This window comes from Dendrobates tinctorius, unplaced genomic scaffold, assembly GCF_039654945.1.
Source record: "Dendrobates tinctorius isolate UK_male_01 unplaced genomic scaffold, ASM3965494v1 ptg000135l, whole genome shotgun sequence".
Lineage (NCBI taxonomy): Eukaryota > Metazoa > Chordata > Amphibia > Anura > Dendrobatidae > Dendrobates > Dendrobates tinctorius.
The window spans coordinates 14,414,796-14,430,811 of record NW_027361803.1 but is presented as its reverse complement, the minus strand read 5'-3'; the positions used below and the strand labels follow the sequence as shown (position 1 = coordinate 14,430,811).

Genomic DNA, 16,016 nt, shown 5'->3' with positions numbered 1-16,016 from the left:
CTCATACATGCTCTGTTCCTCAGCTTCTCCCCGCTCCCTCTCTCAGAGCTGAGTCTCCCACATGCTCTGATCCTCAGCCTCTCCCCGCACCCTCCCTCGGGGCTGAGTCTCGCACATGCTCTGATCCTCAGCCTCTCCCCGCTCCCTCTCTCAGAGCGGAGTCTCGCACATGCTCTGATCCTCAGCCTCTCCCCTCTCCCTCCCTCGGGGCTGCGTTTCGTACATGCGTTGTCCCTCAGCCTCTCCGCGCTCCCTCCCTCAGGGTTGAGTCTCACACATGCGCTGACCTTCAGCCTCTCCGCGCTCCCTCCCTCAGGGCTGAGTCTCGCACATGCGCTGACCCTCAGCCTCTCCGTGCTCTCTCCCTCAGGGCTGAGTCTCGCACATGCTCTGACCCTCAGCCTCTCCGTGCTCTCTCCCTCAGGGCTGAGTCTCGCACATGCTCTGACCCTCAGCCTCTCAATGCTCCCTCCCTCAGGGCTGAGTCTCGCACATGCTCTGATCCTCAGCCTCTCCCCGCTCCCTCCCTCGGGGTTGCGTTTCGTACATGCGTTGTCCCTCAGCCTCTCCGCGCTCCCTCCCTCAGGGTTGTCTCACACATGCGCTGACCTTCAGCCTCTCCGCGCTCCCTCCCTCAGGGCTGAGTCTCGCACATGCGCTGACCCTCAGCCTCTCCGTGCTCTCTCACTCAGGGCTGAGTCTCGCACATGCTCTGACCCTCAGCCTCTCCGTGCTCTCTCCCTCAGGGCTGAGTCTCGCACATGCTCTGACCCTCAGCCTCTCAATGCTCCCTCCCTCAGGGCTGAGTCTCGCACATGCTCTGACCCTCAGCCTCTCCGTGCTCTCTCCCTCAGGGCTGAGTCTCGCACATGCTCTGACCCTCAGCCTCTCAATGCTCCCTCCCTCAGGGCTGAGTCTCGCACATGCTCTGACCCTCAGCCTCTCCGTGCTCTCTCCCTCGGAGCTGCATCTCATGCACGCTCTGACCTTCAGTCTCTCAATGCTCCCTCCCTCAGGGCTGCGTCTCGTGCATGACCTGACCCTCAGCCTCTCCGCGCTCCCTCGGGGCTGAGTCTCGCACATGCTCTGACCCTCAGCCTCTCCCCGCTCCCTCCCTCGGGGCTGCGTCTCGTCCGTACTCTGACCCTCAGCCTCTCCCTGCTCCCTCCCTCGGGGCTGCGTCTCGTGCATGCTCTGACCCTCAGCCTCTCCGCGCTCTCTCCAGTCTGCAGACCAGGTGGACTCTTGTGTTACTGAGCGATGTTTCGAGGCTTTGGACTGGGCCTGTCGCATGCTGCCGTTCACCAGGGCCACAAATAGTGAGGAGCTGATCCAGGATCTCATCCTCAGTCTGGTCAGCGAGTTGCCTCCAGTGAAAAAGGTAAAACCTCTGCTCTCCGTCTCATGGACTTTTGCGTCACCGATGAATCGACGTTCCTTCACAGCAGCAATAAATGTATGCTGGACGACCCTGACTCTGACATTGTCACATACGGCCGACATCTGCTGCACGGCTGGGATGTGAGAGAACTCCGATCCCGGCTATGTAACCACTTTGATGCCGTGGTCTTTCGATTGTGACCCCCATTATAAGCCCCTTTCTCCCCTTTGGATCTCCGTGCCACGATAGTTTGCCATGGTAGCCGGCCCCAGGTCTGCCGTAGACGTGAGCCCCTGATACTATAGCGCTGCTCGAGGAGTTAGAAGCCGCCGGATCCTCTGATTTTGCAGTCACCTTTCCCATGTGGTCATCCTCCTGTAGGTTGCGGAGATCATGGTCACAGCTTTTCCTAATCCTGAAGATGTCCGTGTGCCGCTACGGGACAAGTATCACTCGGTGCAGCAACGATTGAGACACTCCAGAATAAGAGGTGATTGTGGCTCCTGGATCCCTCTATAGACTCCGATCCATGGACCCCGCTATAGACCGCTCTCTGCTTGTTGTAGGGCCGCACGGCGAGGAAACTATGTCCGTCATTGTCCACCACATGCAGAGGGTGCGGAGGAAGGCTCTCAGACGGGTCCAGAGGAACATTGGTCCGGTGGAGACTTATTTGTGGGAACCTCCTCTGGATGAAACCCTGGGCGATGAGCTCCGCTGTTATGATAAGTACTCACTGGGCACCACAAGTCTCAGCAGGAGTACAATAACTGACCTGGGGAGGCCGCAGATCTACAGTGACACTGACACGTTATCTGACACAGTGATGGGGAAAGAAACAGATGAAAGGTAAAGATCACTCACATGCAAGGACGTTTAGGGACAAGCAAAATGGAGGAAAAGCAGCAAAGAGTCTGCGAGTCACCTGAGTGATGGCTATATAAATCTGTATGTAGTGAGCTCCCTCTAGTGGTGACTGTATAAATCTGTATGTAGTGAGCTCCCTCTAGTGGTGGCTGTATAAATCTGTATGTAGTGAGCTCCCTCTAGTGGTGGCTGTATAAATCTGTATGTAGTGAGCTCCCTCTAGTGGTGACTGTATAAATCTGTATGTAGTGAGCTCCCTCTAGTGGTGACTGTATAAATCTGTATGTAGTGATCTCCCCCTATTGGTGACTGTATAAATCTGTATGTAGTGAGCTCCCCCTCGTGGTGGCTATATAAATCTGTATGTAGTGAGCTCCCTCTAGTGGTGGCTGTATAAATCTGTATTTAGTGTTCTCCCCCTAGTGGTGGCTGTATAAATCTGTATGTAGTGAGCTCCCTCTAGTGGTGACTGTATAAATCTGTGTGTAGTGAGCTCCCTCTAGTGGTGACTATAAATCTGTATGTAGTGAGCTCCCCCTAGTGGTGACTGTATAAATCTGTATGTAGTGAGCTCCCCCTAGTGGTGATTGTATAAATCTGTATGTAGTGAGCTCCCTCTAGTGGTGACTGTATAAATCTGTGTGTAGTGAGCTCCCTCTAGTGGTGACTATAAATCTGTATGTAGTGAGCTCCCCCTAGTGGTGACTGTATAAATCTGTATGTAGTGAGCTCCCCCTAGTGGTGACTGTATAAATCTGTATGTAGTGAGCTCCCTCTAGTGGTGACTGTATAAATCTATATGTAGTGAGCTCCCCCTAGTGGTGACTGTATAAATCTGTATGTAGTGAGCTCCCTCTAGTAGTGACTGTATAAATCTGTGTGTAGTCAGCTCCCCCTAGTGGTGGCTGTATAAACCTGTTTCGAGCTGCCATGTCGCCGCCTTACAGTTGAGCTACATCTTGTGTCATTTCTGATGTCAGCATTTTTTTTCTACAGAATGGAGTGCAGTCTTCCTTTGGATGGAGCTGTGAACGCTGTAAAACTGAGCAAAGCCTTCAGTAAGAAAGCAAAGACTAAAAGAGAAGCTGGCGGCGAGTCCGGGCCGTCTCCGCCCAGAGTCGGCACCTGGGAATTTGAGTGCAACGATGACGAGTACGGCCGGTTTTTGGATCTGTTCCTCAGCTATCTCCTGGAGCGGGACCTTCTTCATGGCAGTGAGCCTGGGATCCCGTTCCTCACATCTTTCTCCCGGCAGCTGCGAGACCACGAGCTGAACTCCCTTGTCTTCGATGTTCACACCACCCTGAAGCATAAGCTGGTGAGGGCCGGGATCGGGAGCGTCTTCAGGGCGGGGTCCTGCTTTATGCTGAAATCTGACAGTTTAGGTGACACTGTGGACACGGAGGCCGCGTCGCTTCAATCACGAGGTGCGGCTGAGCCCACTCGTCCTGCGGGTCTCACCATCGTCCTGGGGAAGCCACTGATCGCGGGGAAGAGATCCTTTCCTAAGGTATCAAGACGGGCAGTCCGGAGCGGTCTGTTTGGACTGCAGGATCCAGGACCAAAGGACAGAGACAGGAATGTGCCATCCTCCGCCAGACAGGACCACCACCAATACCGACTGATCCAGGGCAAACACTGCGCCCCCAATGAAGAACTGGGGGGCGAGCTGCAGGCCAAGTACAGCCGAGAAGCCAAACTGGTGGAATGGCTGATCCGATGGTCCGACCGGAGGCTGTTCTGGAGCACGGGCAAAGCAGAACTGTGCCATGTTGCTGCGAGCACCGCCATCCGCGCCAAGACGTCCTCCGCTGCCTTACTCGCATCAATATGGCTGCTGGAGAGGCCGTACCTGGGGAGCAGCTACATGCACCGGGTAAGATTGTCCTAGGGGCGGTATTGTAATGTTCTACAGCTTTCACAGTGAGGTGGACGGGAGTTTAAGAAAGTTTGGAAAAAGCAACCGGTTGTGCCATCTTCTTACTGGTGGATGGAGGTCCTGTAGATCAGTGGGGGTCCAGAGCCTGAGACCCCCACCATTTGCTCAAAAAACTGCTCAAAAGTGCCCAACGCAAGGGGCATGGCCTGTACACCGCTCTGAGCACTTCCGCCTCCTTGAGACGCACGTTTTGCAGCATTTTTTGAGCATTTAGTGGAGTCTCAGGATTCAGACCACCACAGATCTTCAAGACATGGAATTGAACAAGAATATAATAAAAGAAAAAAATTATAAGTTCACTTCAAAGGTAATTTAACTTCTTGTGACTTACCCAACAACTTTTTTTTTATGATAAACTCCCCCTAGTGGTGGCTGTATAAATATATATGTAGTGATCTCCCCCTAGTGGTGGCTGTATAAACCTGTATGTAGTGAGCTCCCTCTAGTGGTGGCTGTATAAATCTGTATGTAGTGAGCTCCCCCTAGTGGTGGCTGTATAAATCTGTATGTAGTGATCTCCCCCTAGTGGAGGCTGCATAAATCTGTATGTAGTGAGCTCCCCCTAGTGGTGGCTGTATAAATCTGTATGTAGTGAGCTACCTCTAGTGGTGACTGTATAAATCTGTATATAGTGATCTCCCCCTAGAGGTGGCTTTATAAATTTGTATTTAGTGAGGTCCCTCTAGTGGTGGCTGTATAGATCTATATGTAGTGAGCTCCCCCTAGTGGTGGCTGATAAATCTGTGTGTAGTGAGCTCCCTCTAGTGGTGGCTGTATATATCTGTATGTAGTGAGCTCCCCTTAGTGGAGGCTGCATAAATCTGTATGTAGTGATCTCCCCCCTAGTGGTGGCTGTATAAATCTGTATGTAGTGAGCTCCCCCTAGTGGTGGCTGTATAAATCTGTATGTAGTGTGCTCCCCCTAGTGGTGGCTGTATAAATCTGTATGTAGTGAGCTCCCTCTAGTGGTGGCTGTATAAATCTGTATGTAGTGAGCTCCCCCTAGTGGTGGCTGTATAAATCTGTATGTAGTGAGCTCCCCCAAGTGGAGGCTGCATAAATCTGTATGTAGTGAGCTCCCCCTAGTGGTGGCTGTATAAATCTGTATGTAGTGAGCTCCCCCCCTAGTGGTGGCTGTATAAATCTGTATGTAGTGATCTCCCTCTAGTGGTGGCTGTATAAATCTGTATGTAGTGAGCTCCCCCTAGTGGTGACTGTATAAATCTGTATGTAGTGAGCTCCCCCTAGTGGTGACTGCATAAATCTGTATGTAGTGAGCTCCCCCTAGTGGTGGCTGTATAAATCTGTATGTAGTGAGCTCCCCCTAGTGGTGGCTGTATAAATCTGTATGTAGTGAGCTCCCTCTAGTGGTGAACTGTATAAATCTGTATGTAGTGAGCTCCCCCAAGTGGTGACTGTATAAATCTGTATGTAGTGAGCTCCCCCTAGTGGTGACTGTATAAATCTGTATGTAGTGAGCTCCCCCTAGTGGTGACTGCATAAATCTGTATGTAGTGAGCTCCCCCTAGTGGTGGCTGTATAAATCTGTATGTAGTGAGCTCCCCCTAGTGGTGGCTGTATAAATCTGTATGTAGTGAGCTCCCCCCTAGTGGTGGCTGTATAAATCTGTATGTAGTGAGCTCCCTCTAGTGGTGACTGTATAAATCTGTATGTAGTGAGCTCCCCCTAGTGGAGGCTGCATAAATCTGTATGTAGTGAGCTCCTCCTATTTGTGGCTGTATAAATCTGTATGTAGTGAGCTCCCCCTAGTGGTGACTGTAATATGTATGTAGTGAGCTCCCCCTAGTGGTGACTGCATAAATCTGTATGTAGTGAGCTCCCCCTAGTGGAGGCTGCATAAATCTGTATGTAGTGAGCTGCCTCTAGTGGTGGCTGTATATATCTGTATGTAGTGGGCTCCCCCTAGTGGTGGCTGTATAAATCTGTATGTAGTGAGCTCCCCCTAGTGGTGACTGCATAAATCTGTATGTAGTGAGCTCCCCCTAGTGGTGGCTGTATAAATCTGTATGTAGTGAGCTCCCCCTAGTGGTGGCTGTATAAATCTGTATGTAGTGAGCTCCCTCTAGTGGTGGCTGTATAAATCTGTATGTAGTGAGCTCCCCCTAGTGGTGACTGTATAAATCTGGCAGAGATAATTAGCTTCCCCAGAGATGGTTCATCATCTTTTCTGCTTTTCCAGTGAATATATTCTCCGTATATTTGGTGCTTAATTCCTTGTACGTCCCAGAATCGGTTATCGGCCGGACCAGCCGGGTCTCAGTTTCCGCAGCTGAACCTCCTTTTCCCTGAAATTGACCTGTCGCCATCATTACCTGCAGGTTCCTCACAGTGAATCCGTCGTTGCCCCCGTTATACAAGGTGCAGTAGATCCCAAACTACAGAAGAAATCCCCGGAAGCTGCTGAGCACTTGGATCCGGAAGCCTCTCCCCCGTGTAGAGAACATGAGCTAGCTGGTGAATCGGGGGAGGACATCGCTTCCAGGTGAGTGGTCTCCATAGACGTTATGTCATCACACCCGAGCCGCCGTAACTCTGATCTGTCCTCCTAGAGCGTCATCAGAAATAAGTCGCAAGCAGGATCAGCAGAGGCAGCCGGGGGCTCAGGAAAAGTCTCAGGAGGGTCGGTCTGTCCTGTGTGACCCCCGCAGACTGGAGCTCCGGTCAGAAACGGACGGTTCGTGCTGTGAAAACTGTTTTCCTTCATAAAGATGGTGGTCTGACTGTAGTGTCTTGATTCTAGAGCGCGCAGCCGGACCACCCAGCACTGCAGGCGTTAATAGGGCTTAAAGCTGGTCATGGACATGGGGGAAAAAAAGTCACCTGATCCCACTGATTTCATGTGTATGGCGCCTTTTTTTAAAAGCCTCCTACCTAGGCAGAAAGAAGGATCAGACTTCTTGAACTTTGCTTTTATTCAGAGATTAACCCTTTGTGAAATAAGCCAGAAACCCCACCCCCTCCCCTATTTTTACATAAATTCACATGTATTTGGGGGGGGTAAATATTATTTTTGCATTTGGGTTTCATTAGTAATGTTGCACCGATTGCTTTCTATATCCTCTGTGCTGCACTGTCTGTTGCCGGCCGTAAAATGAGCTAACTGAGATTCCTTCAGCGAGCTCGTTCTGATGGAGAGTTTTCGACCGTTTTATCAACGTTTTTCTGAACTCCTCTCAGCTGACTTATGATCACAGGTACATCAAAGTTGACTATGCAGGAAAACAAAGAGCCAAACAGTGCAAAATGTTAAAAATCCAGTTGCAAGGATGATTTTTAGCCTCAGATACACGGCATCTAAGTAAAAAAAATAATAAAATTGTACAACCCCTTTTAAGAAAGCAATAAAGCTGAAATAATCATTGATTGACAGACGATCAAGAAGAGGAAAGTGACACACAAAGGAGCGTAAAGATCGCAGTCAGAATCCGTCCTGTGCACCAAGAGGGGCAGGTGAGCGCCGGACCCCCAATAGTCCGGGACCCCAATCATTGCAGCTAGTATCTGACGCTCTGTCCTCCTCCTCCTCTTCTGCAGATCCGGTCCTGTGACTCCGAACACTCAAATCCAGAGGAAGCGGCCGTCCCAGGCATAAGAGGAGCGTCACTGTGAGTGCAGGGGGTTTCTCCGATTCCAGAGGGGGATCGGTTACATTGGTGGAGAAAGTGAATTGCCCTTTTCCTTACTATCCAGATATGTCGCCTAATATTTTGTGAGAGTTACGGAGGTAGTACAGGAAAGCAGACGCATTATTATATATTTTTTTTTTTTTTTTTTTTTTAGTGTTTGGAGTCTTTGTTTTTCTGTTCCAGATCCCTGACAGCCAAAAAAAGTTCCACTATAAAGTTCTGTTTACCTGCATCCACCACCAGGGGGAGCTCACTGCACAGTGTTTACTCTATAGCAGTGAGCTCCCCCTGGTGGCGGCTGGAATAATTGGTTTATTTATCTGCTTCTCATAAACTGATGAGAGTGGGGGGTCCCTAGTACCTAAGTGAGCCCCAAATACCTTCCTCATGGAAATCCCTTCTCTTCTGGGTGGCTTTCTGTCTTGTAGGCACTTCTAATTATTTTTAATTTTTTTTTTTATGTTTTTTTCCTGCCTTTTTCCAGCAGTCACCAATGGGCTGAGCTGCGCTTTTGCATATGTTGAATGATGTAGATGCCGCAGGTCGAGTGTCGGGTGGTCAGTGAAACTGGATCCTAAAATAGTCGTTTTTTTTTTTTTGTTTTTTTTTTTCTTTTTGGAGAAGAAACATTACTAAAAAGTTAAAAAAAAGAATGTGCAAAATAATAATTAAAAAATAATAATAATCCCGAATAATAAACTACCACCAATTATGTAAAAAGCCCCCCCAGCACAGTGCCCCCCCCCCCACTAGACCATATAAAAAAAAATAACGTCGTCGCGATTTGATCAGTAGATGAACAAAATCCGATGAGGCCTAAAATTTGCTGGGCATTAAGAGGTTAAGCCGTGCAGCACATTTACTCCCGGATCGGACGCCGCTGATCTCCAGATTTTGTTGCTTTGGAGATGAAAACAAACAGCGGCCGCCGGCGGCATCGGGCGGATCGTGGTGGAGGAACATCCAGTAATGTACAGGCAGGTGATGGGCTGCAGCCTGTATACAGATGAGCGCATGGAGTATACAGCAGTGCTGGGGTCAGCGGGGGGGGGTCTTGATCATCAGTGTCGGGGTCAGTGGAGGTCCTGATCTTTGGTGCTGAAATCAGTGATGGTCCTGATCGCCGGGGTCAGCGAGGGGTCCCAGTGTTCGGTGCCGAGGTCAGCGGGGGCTCCCGATACTCAGTGCGGGGGGTCAGCGAGGGTCCGGCTCTCTGATGCTGGGGTCAGCAGTGGGTCATGATCATCAGTGCCGGCTTCTGTGGGGGTCCTGATCTTCGGTGCTGAAATCAGTGAGGGTCCTCATCTCCGGGGTCAGTGGGGGGTCCCAGTGCTCAGTGCTGGGGTCAGCAGGGAGCCCTGATCAGTGGTGCCAGGCTCAGTAGGGGTCCTGATCATCGGTAACGGGGTCAGCGGACGTCTTGATCATCTGCACCAGGGTCAACGGGGGGTCCTGGTCATGGGGGGTGAAGGGGTCCTGACCACCAGTGCTGGGGTCAGCAAGAGGTCCTGATCATCAATGCCTTTGTTAACAGTGAGTACTGATCATCGGTGCCGGGGTTAGCGGGGGCTCCCGATGCTCGGTGCCAGGGTCAGCGGGGGCTCCCGATGTTTAGTGGGGGCTCCCAATGCTCGGTGCCAGGGTCAGCGGTGGCTCCCGATGTTTAGTGCCTGGGTCTGCGGGGGGCTCCCGATGTTTAGTGGGGGCTCCCGATGCTCGGTGCCAGGGTCAGTGGGGGCTCCCGATGCTCGGTGCCGGGGTCAATGGGGGCTCCCGATGCTCAGTGCCGGGGTCAATGGGGGCTCCCGATGCTCAGTGCCGGGGTCAATGGGGGCTCCCGATGCTCGGTGCCGGGGTCAATGGGGGCTCCCGATGCTCGGTGCCGGGGTCAATGGGGGCTCCCGATGCTCGGTGCCGGGGTCAGTGGGGGCTCCCGATGCTCGGTGCCGGGGTCAATGGGGGCTCCCGATGCTCAGTGCCGGGGTCAGTGGGGGCTCCCGATGCTCGGTGCCGGGGTCAATGGGGGCTCCCAATGCTCAGTGCCGGGGTCAGTGGGGGCTCCCGATGCTCGGTGCCGGGGTCAATGGGGGCTCCCAATGCTCAGTGCCGGGGTCAGTGGGGGCTCCCGATGCTCGGTGCCGGGGTCAATGGGGGCTCCCAATGCTCGGTGCCGGGGTCAGCGGGGGCTCCCGATGTTTAGTGCCGGGGTCAGCGGGGGGCTCCCGATGTTTAGTGCCGGGGTCAGCGGGGGGCTCCCGATGTTTAGTGGGGGCTCCCGATGCTCGGTGCCAGGGTCAGTGGGGGCTCCCGATGCTCAGTGCTGGGGTCAGCAGGGAGCCCTGATCAGTGGTGCCAGGCTCAGTAGGGGTCCTGATCATCGGTAACGGGGTCAGCGGACGTCTTGATCATCTGCACCAGGGTCAACGGGGGGTCCTGGTCATGGGGGGTGAGGGGGTCCTGACCACCAGTGCTGGGGTCAGCAAGAGGTCCTGATCATCAATGCCTTTGTTAACAGTGAGTACTGATCATCGGTGCCGGGGTCAGCGGGGGCTCCCGATGTCTAGTGCCGGGGTCAGCGGGGGCTCCCGATGTTTAGTGGGGGCTCCCAATGCTCGGTGCCAGGGTCAGCGGTGGCTCCCGATGTTTAGTGCCGGGGTCAGCGGGGGGCTCCCGATGTTTAGTGGGGGCTCCCGATGCTCGGTGCCAGGGTCAGTGGGGGCTCCCGATGCTCGGTGCCGGGGTCAATGGGGGCTCCCGATGCTCTGTGCCGGGGTCAATGGGGGCTCCCGATGCTCAGTGCCGGGGTCAATGGGGGCTCCCGATGCTCGGTGCCGGGGTCAATGGGGGCTCCCGATGCTCAGTGCCGGGGTCAATGGGGGCTCCCGATGCTCGGTGCCGGGGTCAATGGGGGCTCCCGATGCTCAGTGCCGGGGTCAGTGGGGGCTCCCGATGCTCGGTGCCGGGGTCAGTGGGGGCTCCCAATGCTCAGTGCCGGGGTCAGTGGGGGCTCCCGATGCTCGGTGCCGGGGTCAATGGGGGCTCCCAATGCTCGGTGCCGGGGTCAGCGGGGGCTCCCGATGTTTAGTGCCGGGGTCAGCGGGGGGGGCTCCCGATGTTTAGTGCCGGGGTCAGCGGGGGGCTCCCGATGTTTAGTGGGGGCTCCCGATGCTCGGTGCCAGGGTCAGTGGGGGCTCCCGATGCTCAGTGCCAGGGTCAGTGGGGGCTCCCGATGCTCGGTGCCAGGGTCAGTGGGGGCTCCCGATGCTCGGTGCCGGGGTCAATGGGGGCTCCCGATGCTCAGTGCCGGGGTCAGCGGGGGCTCCCGATGTTCGGTGTCGAGGTCAGTGGGAGTCCTGTTCTTCGGTGCGGGGGTCCTAATCTTCCATGCCGGCATTTCTGGTACTGAGGAAACATCCGAATTACTCAGATTTTGTATTATTTTTGTCTTCTAGGCATGATGACCCCCCAGCTTCTGCAGGATGGAACCCCCCGGCCCCCCAGTCTCTCTCCAGCGCAGCTCCTCTCCTGCCTCCTGCTCCCACCGCCAATCAGCCAGAACCCGCCAATCCTGACGTCAGCCATTATCCACAGCCGGTTCCCAGCTCCGAGGCCGTGAGACAACTTCTCCAGGACGAGATGTTCCGGCTCCTGCAGGTAGATCGCGTCTCACTTTTCGTGTCCGCAGCGGAGACCCCCATCGCGCTTCATTTCTAGAGTGTGTCGACAATGTGTGTCTGGCGAGGTTCCGACCTTGGGAGGCCATGACGCACCTGCCGCGGACCCTGCAGTGATCCAGAACATCCGCTCTGCATCCAACCTGTATGGACGGACCCTCAGTATGCTAAGTGGGGGGGGAGCGAGAGGTCGGCGGTCTGTGATAAAGCATGGATGACCCTGCTCAGAGGCCTGGAGAATCCCTGTAAGTGGTGACAGTATGGAAATGTATCTCCTGACACAACATATAGCTGCAGTCTGTGGCTGATACGTTGTCGCCCCGTGTATCTTGTGTGGTCTTTATGGTTGCGTTGCGCAGCAGATCTCCGTTTGTTGCGATGCAGAGCGCAGGGGCAGTATCGCCTGCAGATGACGGTACGTCCTCCATTAGGGTGAGTGCACACAGTGCGGAATCACCTGCGGAAATTTCCGAGCGGATTTGCATGTAAAACCTCAGGTAAAGTGTCCTGCCGTTTTCCTGCGGATTTACACCTGGACAGTGGAACAGGCGTCAAACCGCTGCGGAATCCGCAGAAAGAATTGACATGCTGCGGATTTAAAACCGCAGCAAATCTGCGTGGAAAAATCCGCACCGTGGGCACTGCGGTTTTGAAATCCCATTGGCTAACATGGTACTGTACTTTGCTTGCGGATCCGCAGGGCCAAATCCGCTGTGGATCCGCAGCATGTGCACATGCCCTTACACGTTACAGTGACTCTTCTCCTGCATTTCCTTCCCAGCTCCAGCAGATCAACTTCATGAGTCTCATGCAGGTGGTGGGGTCGTCGTTCGCGGCTGTGCCGGCGCTGCAGCGCGTCTTAGAGCAATCCTCAGAATTGGGAAGGAATCCAGTCTTGAACCCTGCGGGCGACCGCTCTGCACCTCAGGTCATTCATCCGGCCCCGTCACAATCTGCAGCCACAGGACCAGTGCCCGACGTGCAGCGGAAAGCGGATGTGCTGCAAACGGGCGACGCTGTCAATGCTGCAGGAATGGACAGAAATGAGCAGAGTATGGAGGCTCTACAGGTAATGTCCTCAGTCTATGTGACGATCCCTCCCCCCGACATCATCTGGGTCCATCAAAGATCAGGACCCACATTGACCCGAGGTCATTAGGTGTGGTAGGTCACAGCTGTGCACATGTGCGCCCACTGCTGGTGGCTGGAGGTAGTGAAAATATAGAATATCAGCGTCGGGAGGTTTGCGCATTCCTGCAGTGTGTTTGATGGTTTAGTTACTTATCCACATGAGTGTTTGGGTCGTGATGTGCGGTCAGGGCTCTCTGGGGTCCGTAAGATCATGATGGGCCTGGCCAGGGCTTTTAAGGTCGTGGAGGGATCATTGCGGTGAGCTGAGGTTGGTTCGTTGCGGTGGACAAGGTAGGTGTCTTTGAGGTCTTGATGGGAAGGAGAGTCGTGGTGTTTCGGTGGCCCGTGGTCTTTGCAGGGCTTTGGTCCTTGTGGTTGCAGTGGGCAGGGTCTGGGGTCTTTGCAATCACGATGGTCAGTGTCAGGTTCTTGGTGGGCAGAGTTGGGTTCTTTGAGGTCCCAGTGGGCGGAGCCTGGGTCTTTGCGGTAGGCTGAGACCGGGTTTTGAAGCTCTTGCTGACTGTCTTGCTCTTGTTCTCTGTGCAGAAACTTCCGGAGCTTCGCATCCCCCCCAGCGATGGAGCAAAGATCCCAGTGAGGTTGGGGTTATTAAGCATCGTTCCGCCCCACCGTCTGCCCCTAGTAACTGCCCCATCAGGACCACAGATGACTCCGACGCTCATCAGGCCTCCGGTCATGAATAACCCCAGTGGATTTCCGCTGCTCAGACTGCAGTCAGACCCCCAGTTCCTACCATTGAACATAAGACCCCCAGTGAGAGAAGCATGGGCATCTGCGAGCGCTGCCCTGAGGATGCCCACCCCTGTGCCCTCTCATCTGACCCAGCCTCCAGGTATCAGTGGTGCCAGTGAGCCCATCAAAACACAGAAAACCCAGAAATGGGCGGAATCTGTGAGCAGAAGACCCCCAGCTCCTCCGTCCACGTCACAGAGCGCCGGCCACAGTCACCAACAACCGCAGATCAGTCTTTTCTGGAGTGAACAGAACAAAACGGGAATCCATCTGCTCCACCTGCGCTCAGATCCAGTGCTCTATACCCCTCCAGCGCAGAATCCCGGCCGCTGCGCCCCAATGTTATTACGTCTCCCCAAAGATGTTCCCGATCTGTCCAAGCTTATGTGGCTGAAGAACAACATACCGCGGCAGGTGCAGGTAAGGGGGTATCTCTGCTATAAGGCGAGAGGCAGGACATAGTGTCCCCAATGTCCTCCAGCAGAGCAATAAATGTCTCTGTACACAGGGAGCTCCCCCTAGTGGTGGCTGAAGACAGGATCTTATCATGTATCTCTATACAGGGAGCTCCCCCTAGTGGTGGCTGAAGACAGGATCTTATCATGTATCTCTATACAGGGAGCTCCCCCTAGTGGTGACTGCAGACACGATCTTATCATGTATCTCTGTATACAGGAGCTCCCCCTAGTGGTGACTGCCGACAGGATCTTATCATGCATCTCTGTATACAGGGAGCGCCCCCTAGTGGTGGCTGCAGACAGGATGTTATCATGTATCTCTGTATACAGGGAGCTCCCCCTAGTGGTGGCTGCAGACAGGATGTTATCATGTATCTCTGTATACAGGGAGCTCCCCCTAGTGGTGGCTGCAGACAGAATCTTATCATGTATCTCTGTATACAGGGAGCTCCCCCTAGTGGTGGCTGCAGACAGGATCTTATCATGTATCTGTATAAAGGGAGCTCCCCCTAGTGGTGGCTGCAGACAGGATCTTATCATGTATCTGTATAAAGGGAGCTCCCCCTAGTGGTGGCTGCAGACAGGATATTATCATGTATCTCTGTATACAGGGAGCTCCCCCTAGTGGTAACTACAGACAGAATCTTATCATGTATCTCTGTATACAGGCAGTGCTGCAGTCAGTGCCATATTATGAGTCTTTTCTGCTCCGAGCTCTCTATGCTCTTCTTTCTACATACTTGGTTGTTGAGGTATAAAAGGGATTGTCTGGGATCAGAAAGAAAAGTTTGATTCCAGAAACAGCGTCTGTCTTGTCCATAGGTTGAATTGCATTTTGGTACCAATATGTTGCAATACCAAATCCCACCTGTGGACAGGAGAGGCGCTGCATCTAAAAAAAAAAAAAACTTTTATTTTTAATCGTTGACAACCCCTTTGACTTCCATATTGATCATCCGAGAACCTGATTTAGGACCAGTCTAAATATAATATTTTTGGGATCAATGATATTTTTAGACCGATGCCCAGAGACAAGATCTCGGAGTTACAGAAGAAAATCACCAGCGGCTGAGAGCAAACATCATCCAGTCTGATGATTCGGGGGACAGTATCAAAAGGTTAGAGATCGTACAGTAGTCGGACGCCTCCTCCACAGTCTGGACCGGCTCCGGTGTGCACATATATACCCAGACTAGAGCACGCACCAATGCCAGTGCTCCAATATAGGAAGTGTGCAGGCATTTATCATCCATGGGGTGTCAGATCTGTAGGACATTCTGGACCACAGCTACTCTGTAGGTGAGGGTTTGATGTTGGTCTGGGCTGGGGTATTTGAGATCAGGGCTGGGCTGAGGTCTTTGAGGTTGTTAGGTTGGGTTGGCGTCTTTGTGGCTGGGTCAGATTGGGGTCTTTGAGGTTGAGTTAGGTCAAGTTTGGGACTTTGTGGTTTCCTCTGACTTTTGTCTTTGAGGATGGACCAGACTGGGGTGTTCGAAGTTGGGCTGGACTGTGGTCTCTGAGGTTGGGTTGGTTGGTTCATGCTAGGGTCTTTGAGGTTGGATCGGGCTGAGATCTTTGAAGTTGAGGTAGGCTTGGCTGGGGTCTTCAATATTGAGTTAAGCCGGGCTTAGGTCTTTGTGGTTGGATCAGACTGGGGTCTTTGAGTACGGACTGTGCTGAGTTGTTTGAAGTTGGGCTGGGGTCTTTGAGGTTGGGTCGAGTTGGAGTGTTGTAGGTTGAAGGTTAGGCCTAATCAGGCTGTGGTCTTTGAGGTTGGGCCAGGTCGGGCTTCGTTCGACCTTTGAGGTTGGGTCATGCTGCTCTGTGTTTTTGTAAGACCAGTTCGGGCTATGCTGTGTTTTTACAGGTCGGGTTGGGGGTCTTTGCAGTAGAGATGGGCCAGGTTGGGCTGGAGTCTTTGAAGACAAATCATGTCAGGGTGGGATCTTTGAGGCTTTTTGTTTAAACATTGGCTAGTCAATACACTGCTCTTAGAATATTTCCCTGCAGGACGTTCAGTGGTCGTGTGTACTCTATAGAGAAACCTAGCATCAGTTCAGTTTCCCTGCAGCGCCCCCGCAGGGGTAATGAGACATTACACAATTAAGGCCTCCCAAAGCAAAATAAGTCCACTGATCTAAATGGACTCAGTGTAATACTTTATTT

General features: G+C 53.2%; 1 protein-coding gene across 5 annotated transcripts in view; it reads left to right on the top strand.

Annotated features, from left to right (window-relative positions):
• Positions 1 to 16,016, top strand: part of CPLANE1 (ciliogenesis and planar polarity effector complex subunit 1) — a 76,090-nt gene that overhangs the window by 48,113 nt on the left and 11,961 nt on the right. For 4 of the 5 annotated variants that reach the window (XM_073543956.1, XM_073543955.1, XM_073543954.1 and 1 more), the window contains exons 22-33: positions 1,226 to 1,381; positions 1,763 to 1,871; positions 1,948 to 2,230; positions 3,245 to 4,124; positions 6,527 to 6,690; positions 6,758 to 6,882; positions 7,579 to 7,658; positions 7,743 to 7,813; positions 11,287 to 11,488; positions 12,290 to 12,577; positions 13,186 to 13,812; positions 14,868 to 14,968. In XM_073543956.1, the coding sequence (XP_073400057.1) occupies positions 1,226 to 1,381; positions 1,763 to 1,871; positions 1,948 to 2,230; positions 3,245 to 4,124; positions 6,527 to 6,690; positions 6,758 to 6,882; positions 7,579 to 7,658; positions 7,743 to 7,813; positions 11,287 to 11,488; positions 12,290 to 12,577; positions 13,186 to 13,812; positions 14,868 to 14,968 (3,086 nt within the window). The remainder of the gene's footprint in view (positions 1 to 1,225; positions 1,382 to 1,762; positions 1,872 to 1,947; positions 2,231 to 3,244; positions 4,125 to 6,526; positions 6,691 to 6,757; positions 6,883 to 7,578; positions 7,659 to 7,742; positions 7,814 to 11,286; positions 11,489 to 12,289; positions 12,578 to 13,185; positions 13,813 to 14,867; positions 14,969 to 16,016) is intronic. The other variant, XM_073543953.1, reaches the window with a different exon arrangement.